The sequence below is a fragment of the Macrobrachium nipponense genome, chromosome 22 (assembly GCF_015104395.2).
Source record: "Macrobrachium nipponense isolate FS-2020 chromosome 22, ASM1510439v2, whole genome shotgun sequence".
Taxonomy (NCBI): Eukaryota; Metazoa; Arthropoda; class Malacostraca; order Decapoda; family Palaemonidae; genus Macrobrachium; species Macrobrachium nipponense.
This window is the reverse complement of record NC_087213.1, coordinates 59,008,392-59,025,891: the sequence shown is the minus strand read 5'-3', so window position 1 is coordinate 59,025,891 and position 17,500 is coordinate 59,008,392. Positions and strand designations below refer to the sequence as shown.

The window sequence follows — 17,500 nt, the reverse complement described above, 5'->3', positions numbered from 1 at the left end:
ACAGTCCAGACGTACAGGGCGTTTATTCACATGTTAAAGAAGATCAAGGGCAGGAACACGAAGAGATTCACATTATCCTTTAATCCTACGTTTCGTGACAACATCGCCACATCTTCAGGGATTTTTCTACAAAATAAAGTATAAAATGTTAACATAAAATAAGAGCTGATCACAAGATCCAATAGTTGAAAAGTAAAAAACAGTTTAATGTAAAATTACAACTATCATACTTAAATTACATGCACACTTGATTAAAACAGACCAGAAATACCAAACAACTTACAAATGACGAGAAGAATATTTAAAAATTAAAGCTAAATTACACAAAGATAAAAGTAATATAACAAAATATCATAAAAAGTAAAAGTCATATATTCACAAAAACCACAGCCAAAAACAGCTCAACACTTAACCAACCTTTCAGCATCAAAGATAAAAAAAACACACTAAAGTAAACAACGTCAAGAGGCACAAGGAATGACAGAATAATTAGGCTAAAAACAATGGGACAGCAGAGGAATGGTTGTTTAAAGTTGGAACTCGTAGTTTGATGTTCAGAGTTTCCAAAATCAACAGTTCGTTGGGTTCCCTTGTTTGGCCAATAATTTTAAAGTCTTCGTAATTGACTGTGGCTTTACATTTAAAAGTATGCTTCCTTATATAAGATGTTTCAGGGTTAGATAATTTACACCCAGTCTGTAACTAACGCCCGATGGGGAATCGGCCCCGACGTCTTTCTCAGGGTCAGGGCCGATTCCCATCGGGGCGTTAGTTACAGAACTGGGTGTAAATTATCTAACCCTGAAACATCTTATATAAGGGAAGCATACTTTTAAATGTAAAGCCACAGTCAATTACGAAGACTTTAAAATTATTGGCCAAACAAGGGAACCCACGAACTGTTGATTTTGGAAACTCTGAACATCAAACTACGAGTTCCAACTTTAAACACCATTCCTCTGCTGTCCCATTGTTTTTAGCCTAATTATTCTATCATTCCTTGTGCCTCTTGACGTTGTTACTTTTAGTGTGTTTTTATCTTTTGATGCTGAAAGGTTGGTTAAGTGTGAGCTGTTTTGGCTGTGGTTTTGTGAATATATGACTTTTACTTTTATGATATTTGTTATTACTTTTATTCTTTGTGTAATTTAGCTTTAATTTTTAAATATTCTTCTCGTCATTTGTAAGTTGTTTGGTATTTCTGGTCTGTTTTAATCAAGTGTGCATGTAATTTAAGTATGATAGTGTAATTTTACCATTAAACTGTTTTTACTTTTCAACTATTGGATCTTGTGATCAGCTCTTATTTTATGTTAACATTTTATACTTTATTTGTAGTAGAAAAATCCCTGAAGATGTGGCGATGTTGTCACGAAACGTAGGATTAAAGGATAATGTGAATCTCTTGTGTTCCTGCCCTTGATCTTCTTTAACATGTATATATATATATATATATATATATATATATATATATATATATATATATATATAATATATAAAAATACTTACTCAACCACACACATATATGTATGTATGTATGATATGTGTACATGCAAAATCCATACCTAACACTTTCCCCTTTTTAGTTTTCTGAAAAGAAAACTAGTGTGCCGGCTATGTCTATCCGTCCGCACTTCCTTCTCTCTGCCCTCAGAACTTAAAAACTACTGAGGCTAGGGGGCTGCAAATTAGCATGTAGATCATCCACCCTCCAGTCATCAAGCATACCAAATTGCAGCCCTCTAGCCTCATTACCTTTTACTTGATTTAAGGTTAAAGTTAGCCATAATCGTGCGTCTAGCAACGATATAGGCTAGACCACCGAAAGATAGATCTACTTTCGGTGGCCTTGATTATACGATGCACAGAAGCATTTTTTACTTATTTTGTTACGTATTAAATCATGGTAGATTTTATGGCTGCTGTGTCAACCGGGGAGATGTATTTTAGCGTATATTTAAATCTCCTCTTCTTGAAATTCCACTATAAGCCATTTTTGGCTTGGCTGGAAGTCTGCGAGTGTATCACGCATCAACAAACTCGACTTTTGGATTCCGTTAAATGTTTGGTTTCTTTTTTTTTCTTTCTTTCTTCCTTTGATTTTCTTTTCCATCTTAATTCTTCTTGCCGTCACTTGCAACGATGAGACGAGGTGATCGGTAAGACAGGTGTAAATTATTTTCGTATGAATATATTCACTATAGTTTCTGTTGCATTTTAATATATTTTGGCATTCTATTTTTTTCGATGGTGTGGCTTTATTCAGTACCATGAGTTGTTAACTTCAATTTAGGTCATTACATGAACCAATGAATTAACTATGCATTATTTCCTGTTGACATGATACCTCTTATATTAATCACTAATAGAGCAGTTTCCTCTATAACAATTGCAAGTGATTCCTCGGCTTTAACGCCACTCTCTCTCTCTCTCTCTCTCTCTCTCTCTCTCTCTCTCTCTCTCTCTCTCTCTCTCTCTCTCACAGTATAAACAAATTTGATATACATACATATGTCTTTCGCTACATGCAAATGCATGCAAAAATGTAAATACAAACACACACACACATACGTATATATATATATATATATATATATATATATAATACATATATACACGTGTGTATATGTGCGTACGCGTGAGTGTTGATTGCCCATGCATTCAGGTGTATTTCTTTGTAAAATTCCTCCACAAAAAAAAAATGGCAAAGAAAAGAGAATGAAGAATTTGATATATATATATATATATATATATATATATATATATATATATATATACATATATATAATATATATATATATATATATATATATATATATATATATATATAGTGTGTGTGTGTGTTACCTCTGGATGAGAACTTAAGAAATTCACTCAATTTCTGAATTATCATCTGAGGATGAAACATTAAAATCAAAAGAAACTTGGAACGGAGATCGGTAATAAAAAAACGGAATAACGTACAAAAACGATTGTTTGTTTGTATGGTGTTTTTACGTTGCGTGGAACCAGTAGTGATTCAGCAACGGGACCAACGGCTTTACGTGACTTCCGAACCACGTCGAGAGTGAACTTCTATCACCAGAAATACACATCTCTCACCCCTCAGTGGAATGCCCGATAATCGAACTCGCGGCCACGAACGCGAATGATCAGATCAGAGTTAATTCCCTTTGAACTACAAAAGAAAACTGATTAATGAAGGCTAACTTTTGAAACGTAATATAAAAACCCGTCACAGTTAGTCCTCGGAAAACGCTCGTGAAAATAGTCAAGAAAAAACGGAGGAGTTATTAACCGTTGCACAAAGCGTTAATCGTTTGCCGCGTTAATTCGTATGCCATTATCGCTTTTGCCTAAATTTATGGCGACAATCATTCGTATTCAAGGTTATTTTTATCAGCAAGGGTTTTATCAGTTTTTTTTTAATTGGCTGGTGCTTTCAAACCGATGTGGCGTCCTCATTAAAATGTTGCCGATGTATAAACAACGTGGTGGAGTAATTACCTGCTGGTGGATCATAATTCGTGTTGTTTTGTTCTTTCAGATAGAAAGATTTTCCACCGGAAGCTTTAATTTATTCATTTATTTACGGTCTCGCAGATTTAGATAGATGCTAAGCCCTGAAGGGAAACGTCAGTTTATTTTAGGGTCATATAGATTTAGCTGAAGGGAAATATCAGAGTTTTTGAAGGGCCTCAGAGAATTAGTCGAAGGGAAATAAATGTCAGTTTTTTTTTTTTTTTTTTTTTTTTTTTTTTTTTTTGGGGGGGGGGGGGGGCTGCACAGATTTAGCTGAAGGGAAACGTCAGTTTTTTAAGGTCTCACAGATTTAGCTGAAGTGAAACGTCAAAGAGTATTTTTATGGTCTCAAATATTTAGCTGAAGGGAAACGTCACAGTTTTATTTAGCTGAAGGGAAACGTAAGAACTTTTTTGTTAATTTTAGACTCTCATAGATTTACCTGAAGGGAAACATCAGAGATCTTTTCTTTATTATTGATATTTTTCGAGTCTCATAGATTTACCTGAAGGGAAACATCAGAGATCTTTTATTTATTTATTTTTTTTTTCGAGTTTCATAGATTTCGCTGGTGTGAAACATCAGAGATTTTTTTTTACGTTTCATAGATTTAGCTGAAGGGAAACATCAGAGATCTTTTTATTTTTTTTATTGTTCGAGTCTCATAGATTTAGCTGAAGGGAAACGTCACACAGCCGCGGCTGTTATGATCTGTCGGACGGCTGTTTTTAAATTATTTGCGCCGCTTCGTCGTCATCATGATTATTCTACACTAAAAAGTTTTAATCATCCGTCCGATAGTTATCCTGCTCTCGTGTTTGATATACTGAAAGTTTTAATAAGCCCCCACCAGTGGCGATGGTGATAGTGGTGGTGATAGTGGTGGTGGTGATGGTGGTGAATCCCCTTTGAAAGGAGGCGTTTGGAGGGACTCTGGACTTCCATTTCCTCCTCGTGTCTTTTCTTTATCTCTACCTCCATCTTTCATTTCGTGTCTTCCCGAGAAGTCTTCCTCTTCCTCATTTGGCTTTTGAAAATGAGGTGAAATAGCCTGGCTAAAAGATGTGCATGTAATCCTAACGATATACTATATACATACATACATGCATACATACATATATATATACTATATATATATATATATATATCTTATATATATATTATATATATAATACATATATATAAAATATATATACAAATACATAATTATATTCTTCCGTGTATGTGTCTTCAACGGTGGACGAATGAATATTATATTTGTTTAAACACACAGACGCACAGAGAGAGAGAGAGAGAGAAGAGAGAGAGAGAGAGAGAGAGAGAGAGAAGGAAATGCACAGTTAATTCACTGCTTCATACAAGGGCCCAAATTAAAGATAACAGCCAATGTTAATTACCAAACCACACCTTCTTGTCAGTCATCTTATCGCTAGTGACAGATAGAAGAAGACGAAGAAAAAGGGAACGGAGGGGAAACAAACAGAAAAGGCAAAAGAAAACAAAAAGAAAACCATTGGGAAAACAAGAAGAAATCAAAGCGAAAACGGAGGGAAAAACAAAACGAAGATGCAGGGGAAACAAAAAGAAAACGGAGGGGAAAAAAAAAACGAAGGGAAACAAAAATAAAACATAGGAAAAAACGAAGGGAAACAAAAAGAAAACGAAGGAGAAAACAAGAAAACAGATGGAAACAAAAAACGAAGGAAAACACAAATAAAACGGAGAGGAAACAAACAGATATCGGTGGGGAAAACTGAAAAGGAAGGAAAAAGAAGAACCGGAATGGAAAACACAAACTAAACTGAGGGGAAAATGAAAAGAAAACGGAATGGAAAACCAAACAACCAAACAAAAAGAAAACGGAGGAAATAAAAAAAAAAAAAAAACCACCAGACGTTTAACGGAATCCAAAAGTCGAGTTTGTTGACGTATGATACTCTCGCCGATTTCCAGACTTCCAGCGAAGCCAAAAATGGCTTATAGCGGAATTCCAAGAAGCAGAACGAAGTGGAGAAGATTCAAATATACGCGAGTCATACATTTCGCAGCGTGTTTGTAGAAGGTTCAAGAAGGTATTGGCACGTCAGCCATAAAATCTCACGTGATTTACCACGCCAATAAAAAAAGGGAAAAGTGTTAGGTATGGAGTTCAGGTCACGTGGATTCTCACTAGGTAACTTAGGGTTTAAATGTCTTTCACAGCTAAGTCCCATTAATGTAATCCTTTATGTGCTAGATGCCGTTAATATAGCTGCTATATTGTTGATTGACTATGAGAAACAAAGAAAAATCTGAAGAATACAATATAAAACTGTAAGAGAAATGTATCAGTACAAAACAAAATCAAACGAAATTAAAGCACCAGTAATACATGGGGCAAACATAGAGATAACTAAATATGAAAAAAATATATAACAATAATGACAACCAGAATTATTATGCAAAATACACCAATATATTGCCCAAGAACAGAGTGACCCGAGATAAAATAATAAAGACAACTAAAAGTAATAAGACGTTAATGAACCAGCAATATAAGATAAAAGATGGCATACATAGAGTTAACTAAATATATAAACATACATCACCATAACTATAACCATAATTATTATGCAAAAGAAATTGTTATGTGTCCCAAGAACGGAATGAGCAGAGCTGAAATAATAAAGACAATTAAAAGTAATAAGGAGTTTTAACACTGACAGTCATATAAGGCAGAAAACCAACACTTACATTTGAAAATAGAGGAAGGGCAATATTCATAATAATCACTTAGAATGAAAAAATTAAAAAGAAAAAATTAAATAATCAGGCATCGTAGATTGTCTTTTCTATTTTTCTCATAACACACCAAGAATATCGTGGTGAAAACTGAACTATAAACAGTAGAAGGTAAAGAATTCAAGGTATATGTAATTGAAATATCGAAGCAAGCGAATGGCTATTGAAACAAAAGCAAAGCTGATTGTTCCCAAAATACTGATAATGCTTTCATAATCATAGGGTAATTCATAATAATTATACATATGTAAATATATATGCATATAAGTATGTGTATATATATATATATATATATATAATATATAATATATATATGTAAGTATATATATATGGTGTATATATATATATATATATATATATATATATATATAATATATATAATTTTAAATTTACACACACACACATATATATATATAAATATATATATATATATATATATATATATATATATATATATATATATATAAGCGAATACCACAGGAAAAATGATAGTCAGAAATCCAAGCGCTTTCCTCTTTACTCAGGTGCGATTGAAAATACAATTGGAGAGAAAAGTCTCAGGTTTACACAACAAGATCAGATACCAGATGGTTAATTCTCAAAAGGGTAAAAAATTAAAAGAGATAATCCAGGATTTATCGGATATGCAACTAATGACAAACTTGAATTTAGTAAGCATAACATTCTAAAAATACCCTATGATGAAAGGTTTTTAGATATTCCTAGAATTTGAAAGCTTTTAACATACAATGTTGTTTCGTAATATTAATGTCAAAGAGTTTAGCAATCAAAAAATTCTCCTAAGATCTTCCAGCTGCATATATGAAATTCCTTGCAAAAAAAGCGTGATAAAGTCTATTACGGATAGACGGTAAATCTCTTTCACAAAGTCTCAAACAGCACCAATATTCTGTGAGAACTGGGCAAATAATCGAAAGCATTATTCGTACATATGAGAGATTAGATCATCCTATTAACTGGAGTCAAGCAAGAGGCCTTAATCCCCCACGTAATGACACAGTTTTAAAGGAATATCATTGCAATCTTGTTTTATCAAGTCAAAATAATACCGATAATCCTGGATTATCTCTTAATTTTACCCTTTTGACAATTAAAAAACCATCTGGTACTCTTGAGAGACCTTTCTCTCAATTGTATGTCTGAGTAAAGACGAAAGCGCTTGGATTTCTGACTATCATTTTCTTGTGGTATTCGCTTATTTAATGAAGTCACGTAGCATCTACTGTGATTTTTTAAGGATACATATATATATATATTTATATATATATATATATATATATATTTATATATATATAAATATATATATATATATATATAGAGAGAGAGAGAGAGAAACTAATGGGCATCTAAAAAAAACAATAAAAACAAACAGCTTTTTTTTTTATATCTGCACAGTATAAACAATAAACAACAAACAATACGTAAAACGAAGGAAATATCTCCCGATATCCAGACACTAATAAATCTCCCCAACAATGAAGAGAAAGGAGGAGGAGAAAGGAGGAGGAGAAAGGAGGAGAAAGGTACGGAAATCTTCGAGTCATCCTCTCTCGTCTCGGTCCCGGCATCTTTTAAGTACGAAGCGGGGGACGGAGAATGGACGCTATTAGCGAATGAGTCGTCGGCAGCAGCAGCAGTAGTACGGCATCCGAGGGAAGAATAATGACACGGAAAAGTCCGAGACTCAGCAACAGTAAAAGTCCCTCTTTCCGATTATGACCGACGGGGAAGTGATTCACTTCCTTATGGAGAGAGAGAGAGAGAGAGAGAGAGAGAGAGAGAGAGGAGATGACTTTGTAAAGTTACTCTCAGAATGTTGGTCAAGTTTGGGAAACAGTTCAGCTTCATCTTCATCTCTCTCACTGTCAATCAGTCAGTCTGTCAGTCTATCAATGCATCTATCTATCTATCTATCTATCAATGTAAATATATAGTATGTACATACAAATACCATACAATTCAATTCCCAAAGGATTAAATTTCCAAAAAAATTATTTTAAAACACTAAAACGACAGATACATAAAAAACGAGGAGAAAAAAAAGTGAGTGCAATAGTAAAACCAAAACCAAATTGTAGGGAATTAAAAAAAATTACATAACGACTTCCAGATTATATAACATCCAAATAAGAAACAGACTGATACAGACATAAGTACAAAAATAAGCAAAAGAAACAGTTTTTAATAAAAGAAGGAAAAAAGGTGTAGATCCAATAATAACCAAATTGGAAGAAAATGAAAAAAAATAACGACTTATCGATCGTACAATACAAAGCAACGCTCTCCAAATAAGAAACAAACTGACGGACAGAAATAAGTTACTATACGAGTAAGCACAATAAAACCGAATAACCAGGCCAGTTTTTTCTCTTTTTTTGAGAGAGAAATAAGTCTTCAACAACACAGGCCATTAACTTTATTTGTTCCGTTCCACAACGCCGTTAGCGCTGAACATCGCCGTACGAACATCTGGACGCTGTTACAGATGTTAACGGGAGACAAGACGAGGAGGCTGGAACTTACGTATATGGGATGACATATAGACGGAAAGGCTACCGAAGGCGAGATAGAAAAGTTACCGTCTGTTTTTATTGTGGAAAAAACAAAACACGTATTAGATGGTAGAAATAATTCTGTGCATGGATGTATGTATATCTATATACACACAATCTATATATATATATATATATATATATATAATATATATATATATAGATATATATATAATATATATATATATTATATATATATATATATATATATTCGTAAAACTTTGGTGTTTCCATGGTTAGAATAATTGTGTGTGGTATATATATATTATAATATATCATATATATATATATATATATATATATATATATTTATATATACATACACATTATAATAATATAATAAATGTTTATTTCAGTCAGGGCCATATACAATGAATATACAAATACTCCCCAGTAACTTACACAATCTAGATGATAGGAAAAATGAGGAATCGGCACTTATCCACAAAATAGCTGAGTAGCATAAAAGATAGTAATCATAACTGGTAATAGAACAATATTGGTGAGGAAAAAAAAATGCATTGAGAGTTATTTAAGTTGGTGCACAGATTATATAACTTAAATTTCAAAACTAGAGACCTTGGGTGGTTACAGTAGTCAGGTCCCAGAGGGCTAAATTACTAAATTGAATGTATATAAAAAAAAAACTTTAATTTGATAGTAATCACAGAAAAATGAAAAAAATAAAATATCAGCAATAAATATATAATGACAAAAATCTGCAGATGACTTTTGCTATACAGAGATTAAGTCCTTTAGGGGACAAAGGCTTCATTTTTCCCATCTTTCCCACAATTTAGATCTTCTCTTGCTTCACTCCTTAGGATGCTTTTGTATGAGCGAGTTGCCGCTGTTTCTCACTCGGGTTTACCAGGCTGGACATGTTCGCCTTACAATGATTTTTAAATGTCAGGTGGTTTTCTAAGAACATCTGTGTGCGGAGTGGTAGCGTGGAGTGTTTGTGAGGGCGTCTCAGAATGTCATTGTGCACAACAGTGGTACGTCTCATGGTCTCTCGGGTATAGTTCGTCCAGAGGGCACCCATAGATACTGTAGCAGTACGAGCGGAAAGAGCAGCAGTTTCACGTCTCGGTGGGACAGAAGGCAAAACCTCCTTGCAATCATGTTGCCAGTTGCATAGTTTACGACGCCTGTGTTTCAAGGTCTGCCGTATCTTTTAGGTCGTCGGTAATAATGGACCCAAATACGGAAATTCGCCTCACAAATTCCAGCCGATGGTTTCCGAGGAAAAATTTGTGGTTCTGCAATATGCTTAGCGATCTCGGGAGCAGCGACATGCACTGGGTCTTGGTTTCGTTGTAGATTATATCAAATTCCTCTGCATATTGGCGGCAAGTGTCGATGAGTCGTTGGAGGCCATGCACTGATGGGGAAATCAGAACCATATCATCGGCGTAACAGAGGTTGTTTATATTTGTTTCATTGACAGTGCATCCGATTGGGAGTGAGTTCAGTTTGACATTCAAGGCATCTGTGAATACAGTACAGTTAAATTGCACAATTATTTATTCGTAATCCCTTGGAGTTTCCATGGTTGGAATAATTGTGTATACACACACACACACACACACACACACACACACATATATATATATATATATATATATATATATATATATATATATATATATCTATATATATTATATAACACAATTTTTCTAACCATGGAAAATCCAAGGGATTACGAATAGATAATTGTGCAATTTAACTGTACTGTATAATGTATGTATGTATATATATATATATATGTATATATATATATATATATATATATATATATATATATATATACTATACACACACGATTATTCTAATCATGGAAACACCAAAGTTTTACGAATAAACAATTGTACAATTTAACATACTGTATAATATGTATGTATATAATACACACACACACAAACATACGCAAATTTATATATATATATATATATATATATATATATATATATATATATATATATATAAATATATATATTGTGATGCCAATATAAAATTATTTCTTGAGAAACACTTTGCATGTAGACTCATGAAAAAGAATAATCCATGAACACGACGACAGGTAATCATGTCTTCACTTTTTCTGATCTTGCACCAAAATACATGACTTTTCCGCCTGGGAAAGTTTTGAAAAATATCTCTCAGAAGGTTCATTCCCAAACTGCTCTGCTCCACCCCATTATAATTTGCTTTTTTTATTATTCTTTCGCATTACCGAAGAATAAACATTTACTTTTATTTTCCGGAAGAAAAAAAAATGGATTTCTTTTTCCGCGTTTAAAATGATATACAGTGTTTCGAAACACGAGGTTTTCCCAGAGTGCTTCGTTCACCTCACAGCTTCTTTCGCTCATCTTTGCCGTTTCGACAAAAGAACGTTACATGAAGACAGCGCTTATCATTGTTGTCATAATGAAAAAAATTGGGAAAGACTAAGAATTTTAAAAAGGCAAACCTCTGTCTAATATAGCTTCTGCTAATGACGCAAGCTATAACCCACACGGAGAAATATAACATAATAAAGGATATAAAGACATACCTTTATATATCCCACTAAAATCGAAACACGCTGAGATAAAGATGAAATGCATAGATACACAGACCAACCCTCTTCCCGTGTCCCCCCCCCCAACCCCACCCCCACAATCCCCTAAGAAAAAAAAATTCACCTTCGCCATTTTAAAGCTGCCTCACCCTCCACTACCCGCAATCCCCCTCCCCCTCCCCCACCCCCACTCCTCCAGGCCCTCCACTCAAAAAGAGAGGATTATTTCATTTGGAATTTTCTGACCTAAAACTTTAAGCAGCTGAGATACGATCCTTTGTGCATAACGAAGGAGGTTGATGAGAAGAAAGCGGCTAATGCATATTTTATGCAAAAAAGGATAATATCATCTGAGCTGCAAAGACAGCTCTTAGGTGCGCGCACATTGTCTTACAGAGTCTCCGTTAAATGAGACACATATACGCACGCATGCACGCACTTGCACAGCAAGCAGGCAGAGAGAGAGAGAGAGAGAGAGAGAGAGAGAGAGAGAGAGAGAGAGAGAGAGTTCGGATTACTTTACAAAGTTACTCTGACACAATTACGTTGCAAGCAGAGAGAGAGAGAGAGAGAGAGAGAGAGAGAGAGAGAGAGTTCGGATTACCTTACAAAGTTACTCTCAGACACACAATTACGTTGCAAAGAGAGAGAGAGAGAGAGAGAGAGAGAGAGAGAGAGAGAGAGATTTTTAGAGAGAGAGAGAGAGAGTTCGGATTACTTTACAAAGTTCTCTGACACAATTTCGTTGCAAGCAGAGAGAGAGAGAGAGAGAGAGTTCGGATTACTTACAAAGTTACTCTGACACAATTTTCTTGCAAGAGAGAGAGAGAGAGAGAGAGAGAGAGAGAGAGAGAGAGAGAGAGACTTCGGATTACCTTACAAAGTTACTCTCAGACATACAATTACGTTGCAAGCAGAGAGAGAGAGAGAGAGAGAGAGAGAGAGAGAGAGTTCGGATTACTTTACAAAAGTTTACTCTGACACAATTTCGTTTGCAAGCAGAGAGAGAGAGATAGAGAGAGAGAGAGAGAGAGATAGAGATAGACTGACTTTGGATTACCTTACAAAGTTACTCTCAGGACACACAATTACGTTGCAAGCAGAGAGAGAGAGAGAGAGAGAGTTCGGATTACTTACAAGTTACTCTCAGACACAATTACGTTGCAAGGCAGAGAGAGAGAGAGAGAGAGAGAGAGAGAGAGAGAGAGAGAGAGAGAGAAACTCTTGATTTACAAAATTTATAAAAACTCTCACGTCCAACTTTTCGTGAAAAATAAAAAAAAAAGAGCGAGCATATTATATGAAATGGATACCGAGACGAATTTAAATACGCCCTGCGATCTCAGGATACCTCAACTTCGAGTGAGTCTGGCGCTTCGAAGTTTGCCTTCGTGTCTCAACTTTCAAAGGCGGCGGACTGGCCCTCCCCAAAATCATTCTAGTAGTTCGAACAGATATCCAAAGACTCGTCCATTTTCAGAATATGTTTATATAATCTTTCCTCTTGAATCTAGGATAACAGACGTTATTCTTTCACAAAATTCTTTGAACTGCTTTTCGAACAGTGAACTTTCTCCAAGAGTATAATGATTTTGTTGCCATAACCGTTATTTTCATTACTGGTAACATTATTGGCCTGATTCTTCAAGTTCTGAATTACATTTAATAAGGCATAATTCGAATTACATTTAATAGGGCATAATTCTTCAAGTTCTGATTTATATTTATTATGGTATAATTCATATCATCATAATAATACACCAACATACCAGCATACATAACATATGCATAATGCAACCAGTACCAACTATTGAAAGTTTAAATATAAACAATGGGACAAGATATACAATAGAGAGAGAGAGAGAGAGAGAGAGAGAGGGGGGGGGGCGCTATTTTTCCCCAATTCCCCCCGGAGTACAAGAAAAATACATATCCGTCACAGTAGGTCAGGAAAGATTAGGTCGACAAGGGTCGACTTATCGTTGAAGATAAGCGCTGCGGAGAGAGAGAGAGAGAGAGAGAGAGAGAGAGAGAGAGAGAGAGAGAGAGAGAGAGAGAGAGAGAGCACTGGTTCAAGACAAGACAGAAAGATGACTGACCAACAGAGAGCAAAAGATGACTAACCCCCAAAAACAGTGAGTCGCATCTGCCCACGTTGAGATAAACACAAGAAAAATGAGATCCGGCGATGGATAAACACAAAGTACGCGAAGATATCGTAGGGTCCCATTAACGAACGGGAACGGTACGAGATGAAATTGATCGAAAGACCCAGAGCTTGCAAAGATAAAACGAACAGATAGCGACTAACATTCGAAAAAATGTTGACCACGGCAGCACAGGAGTTTTCCATTTGGGTAATACGCCAAATGAAACGAGCCTTTAGGCCTACGAAGGGGGGAACCACACACGCAATCCGTCGGGGTTATAAATTACGCCCATATGGGAGTAAGACTGAAGACAAATTAAAAGCGTTTTTAGTTATTTGTGTGTGTGTGTGTCTTACAAACTGATAATTTCCGTATGAACATACCTTGAAAATAATAGCGAAGTGAAATATAACCAACCCAAACACGCAATCCGTCGGGTTATAAATTACGGCAATATGGGAGTAAGACTGAAGACAAATTAAAAGCGTTTTTAGTTATTTATTTATTTATTTTTTGTCTTGCAAACTGATAATTTCCGTATGAACATACCTTGAAAATCATAGCGAAGTAAAATGTAACCAACCTATACACGCAATCCGCCAGAATTATAAATTACGGCAAATTGAATTTTTTGTTTTTTGTTTTTTGAAACGAATAAAATTTCCGAATGAACATACATTTAAAATAATAATGAAGAAATTACGACCATACTGGAAGAAGACAAAAGGCAAATAAGATTTGTTCACGAATTAGTAATCTGCTTTTAAGCATACATTTAAATGAAAGTTCTCCGTACTAGCAGTATAAACATACCGTTATAATTATAAAAAACATAAAAAAAAAAAACAGAAAGTTAAGCGAAAGCAACATTCCACAAAAAAACACTCCATTTCTTCCTTTGATTTCTCGTCTCTCGTCTAAAACAAAATATAAAATACAAAAGAAGCAAAACAATGAGCAAAATCAAAAGTCTAAAGGTCAAATGAAAGAAAACAAGTCATGAGAGAGAGAGAGAGAGAGAAATGATAAAGTTCGAGATAAATCGAAGAGCAATAGAAATGGAAGATAACCATGAATTCGATGGATTACTCAAAAGACAGTCTGAGAGAACGGATGACAACTTCCGTTAACGCCCATTGGCACCCTCTCCTCACCCCCCCCCCCCCCCCCCCCCCCCCCCCCCCCCCCCGCTCCCTTCCTACAGGCGATGAATGACCAAGGGTGACTGGTCAGACATATGACCCCTGACTGGGAGACCTTATCGATGAGGGGGAAAGAGGGAAGAGTGAGTTGGGAATTCCGAGGGGGGGGAGGGGAGGGGTGAGAGGTTAGCAGTGAATCCCTCTGGTTTGCTTTCCCCTCTTCCCCTTTTATCCTCCTCCTACTCGTCCTATTCAACCTCTCCCTCCTCCTTCTACTCCTCGTCTTCCTACTCCTACTGCTCCTCCAGCTCTTCCTCCTCCCATCCCTAATCCCCATCCATCTCTTCCTCCTCCACCTCCTCCAGCTCTTCCTAATCCTCATCCATCTCCTTGTCCTTCTCTCCCTCCTCCATCTCCTCCTCTCCATCCATCTCTTCCTCCTTCTCTTCCTCCATCTCCTTCTCTCCCTCCTCCCCCATCGCCATTTCTTCCTCCCCGCCCATCTCCTCCTCCTCTTCCTCCTTCTTCACCTCCACCTCCTCCTCCTCCTACCCTTAGGAAGCCATCCGGAACCCGACAGTTTCCCCTCTTCGGCGAGAATCCCAAGTCATCTCAAGAGAAGGAGAGTCCTTCATCTCTCCTCTTCTAACAACTTACAAGAATTAAAATCCTCCAAATCCTTCAGCTCTGCCTTTTCAAGTTCCACGCGGGGATCGTCCTCGAATGCTTGGAGGATATCCCCTCAGCCAGGATTCTCTTTTTTCCTAGGGTCTCTGTTCATCCTTTTTTCAGGATCGTTAACTTTGCGAGTAAAGGAAGTATTCCAGGAATATTCATACATCAGAAGGATGTAAATTTGTCCCTAGTGATAATCAAGAAGAGTGCGCCTTTCTTATATTACTTTCTAGCTCAAAAAATCGATTTAATATGAATTGTAATACTGGTTAGAAAGTACACAGTAATATATATATATATATATATATCCTATATATATATATATATATATACATACATATTAATATATATATATATATATATATATATATATATATATATATATAGTTTAGTGCGTGTAAATAAATTCTTTTGTTAAAACAGAATATGTCTCAAGTGCTTGATAGGCCTTTTATACTTGATATATATATATATATATATATATATATATATATATATATATATCTATATATATATATATATACATATATATATATACATATAGATATATATATATATATATATATATATATATATATATATATATATTTATTGTGGATCGGGAATTTGATGAAACAACTTGTACTTCGCGTAATTTTTCACTGAATCTATACGGGAAGTTTTTTTTAATTTTTTTTTTTTTTTGAGAGAGAGAATGATTGAGTTATTCACTTGCATAGATGTACCATCACTTCAACCTTGACTAAAAAATGGACTCAAATTCCACTGTAACATGTAAGTTAATGTGTGTGTGTGTGTGTGTGTATATATATATATATATATATATATATATATATACATACATACATACATACATACATCTACATACATACATCAGTTCTTTCTTCAACTAAAAAGAACGTGTTTAATTTCTTACTGTTTATTCAGGCTGACCACGGTAAGTGCTCAAGTTAAAATCGTTTTCGTCAAACCGATAAATTTTATATAATATATATATATATATCTATATATATATATATAAATATTTATATATTGATAATATATACACACACACATATATATATATATATATGGATATATATATCATAATATATATAAGCTAAAATCGTTTTCGTAAACGAGTTGTTTAAATCAAATTCCCGATTCACAAAATATATCTACAAACGAAAAATATTTTAAATACAATCTGTTACCTGCCACTTGTAAGGCAAAGTTTAATATCGGTGAAAAAAAAAAAAAACCTCTGAAGATGAATAGAAAAACTAGAAAAAAAATCAAGTCCTAAAATATTTTCGCAATCTGTTAATATCCCGAATAAAAGAGGGATGAAAATAGATAGCCTTCACATTCAATCACTATCGAATGCCCATTTGATATGCCCAAATCTTCAAATCCTCTCGCTCTCAATGTGCGCCCAGTCCCGGATAAAATACCAATTTCACTGCCTGACAGACCGAGTAGGTACCCGGTGTCCCCATTTGCTCGAACACTGAACTATCTTGATCGGGAAGTCCATTAAAAGCAAAATTGAAATGACAGTTTGGAGTGCCTCTAAGTTCACGGTATTTACGCGAGGATTTGTTTAAGAGTGCTCCTCTCTCCGCTTAAAATTGAAAATATTTAAATGTATATACTGTCATATGAAATGACAGTACATAGCGCTTCTAGGCTTATGGTTTTTTGACGTAAGGGTTTGTTTAAAAGTACTGCTTGTCTGGGCTTAAAATTATATATATTAAAAGGTATACAGTCAGTTGAGATGACAGTTTATAGTGCCTCTCATTTCATGGTTTGTACGTACGGACGTGTTTGAGAGTGCTTCTGTCTGGGCTTCAAATTATGCATGTTAACAGGTATACAGTCATGCACACACAATGAAACACACACACACACACATTCTTGAAGAGGTAGCCAAACTGCAGAAAGAAATGTTGAAACATAACCCCTCGATTTGTTTCTTCTCTGAAGTACAAACAAAAAAATATAAAACTATGCATACTGAAAGGTCTGCAGACTTTGGACAGACACACACACAAAAAAATCACAAAGACTTAAAGAGATAGCCAAATTGCTGAAAAAAATGGCTGACAT

General features: G+C 35.0%; 2 protein-coding genes across 10 annotated transcripts in view; both read left to right on the top strand.

The window, feature by feature from the left end:
• Positions 1-17,500, top strand: part of LOC135198703 (uncharacterized) — a 990,834-nt gene that overhangs the window by 717,552 nt on the left and 255,782 nt on the right. The gene's annotated exons all lie outside the window — the stretch shown is intronic.
• On the top strand, positions 8,138-15,383 carry LOC135198283 (uncharacterized). The gene is made up of 2 exons (XM_064225853.1): positions 8,138-8,204; positions 15,043-15,383. The coding sequence occupies exons 1-2, from the start codon at positions 8,138-8,140 to the stop codon at positions 15,381-15,383; spliced, it is 408 nt and encodes a 135-aa protein (XP_064081923.1).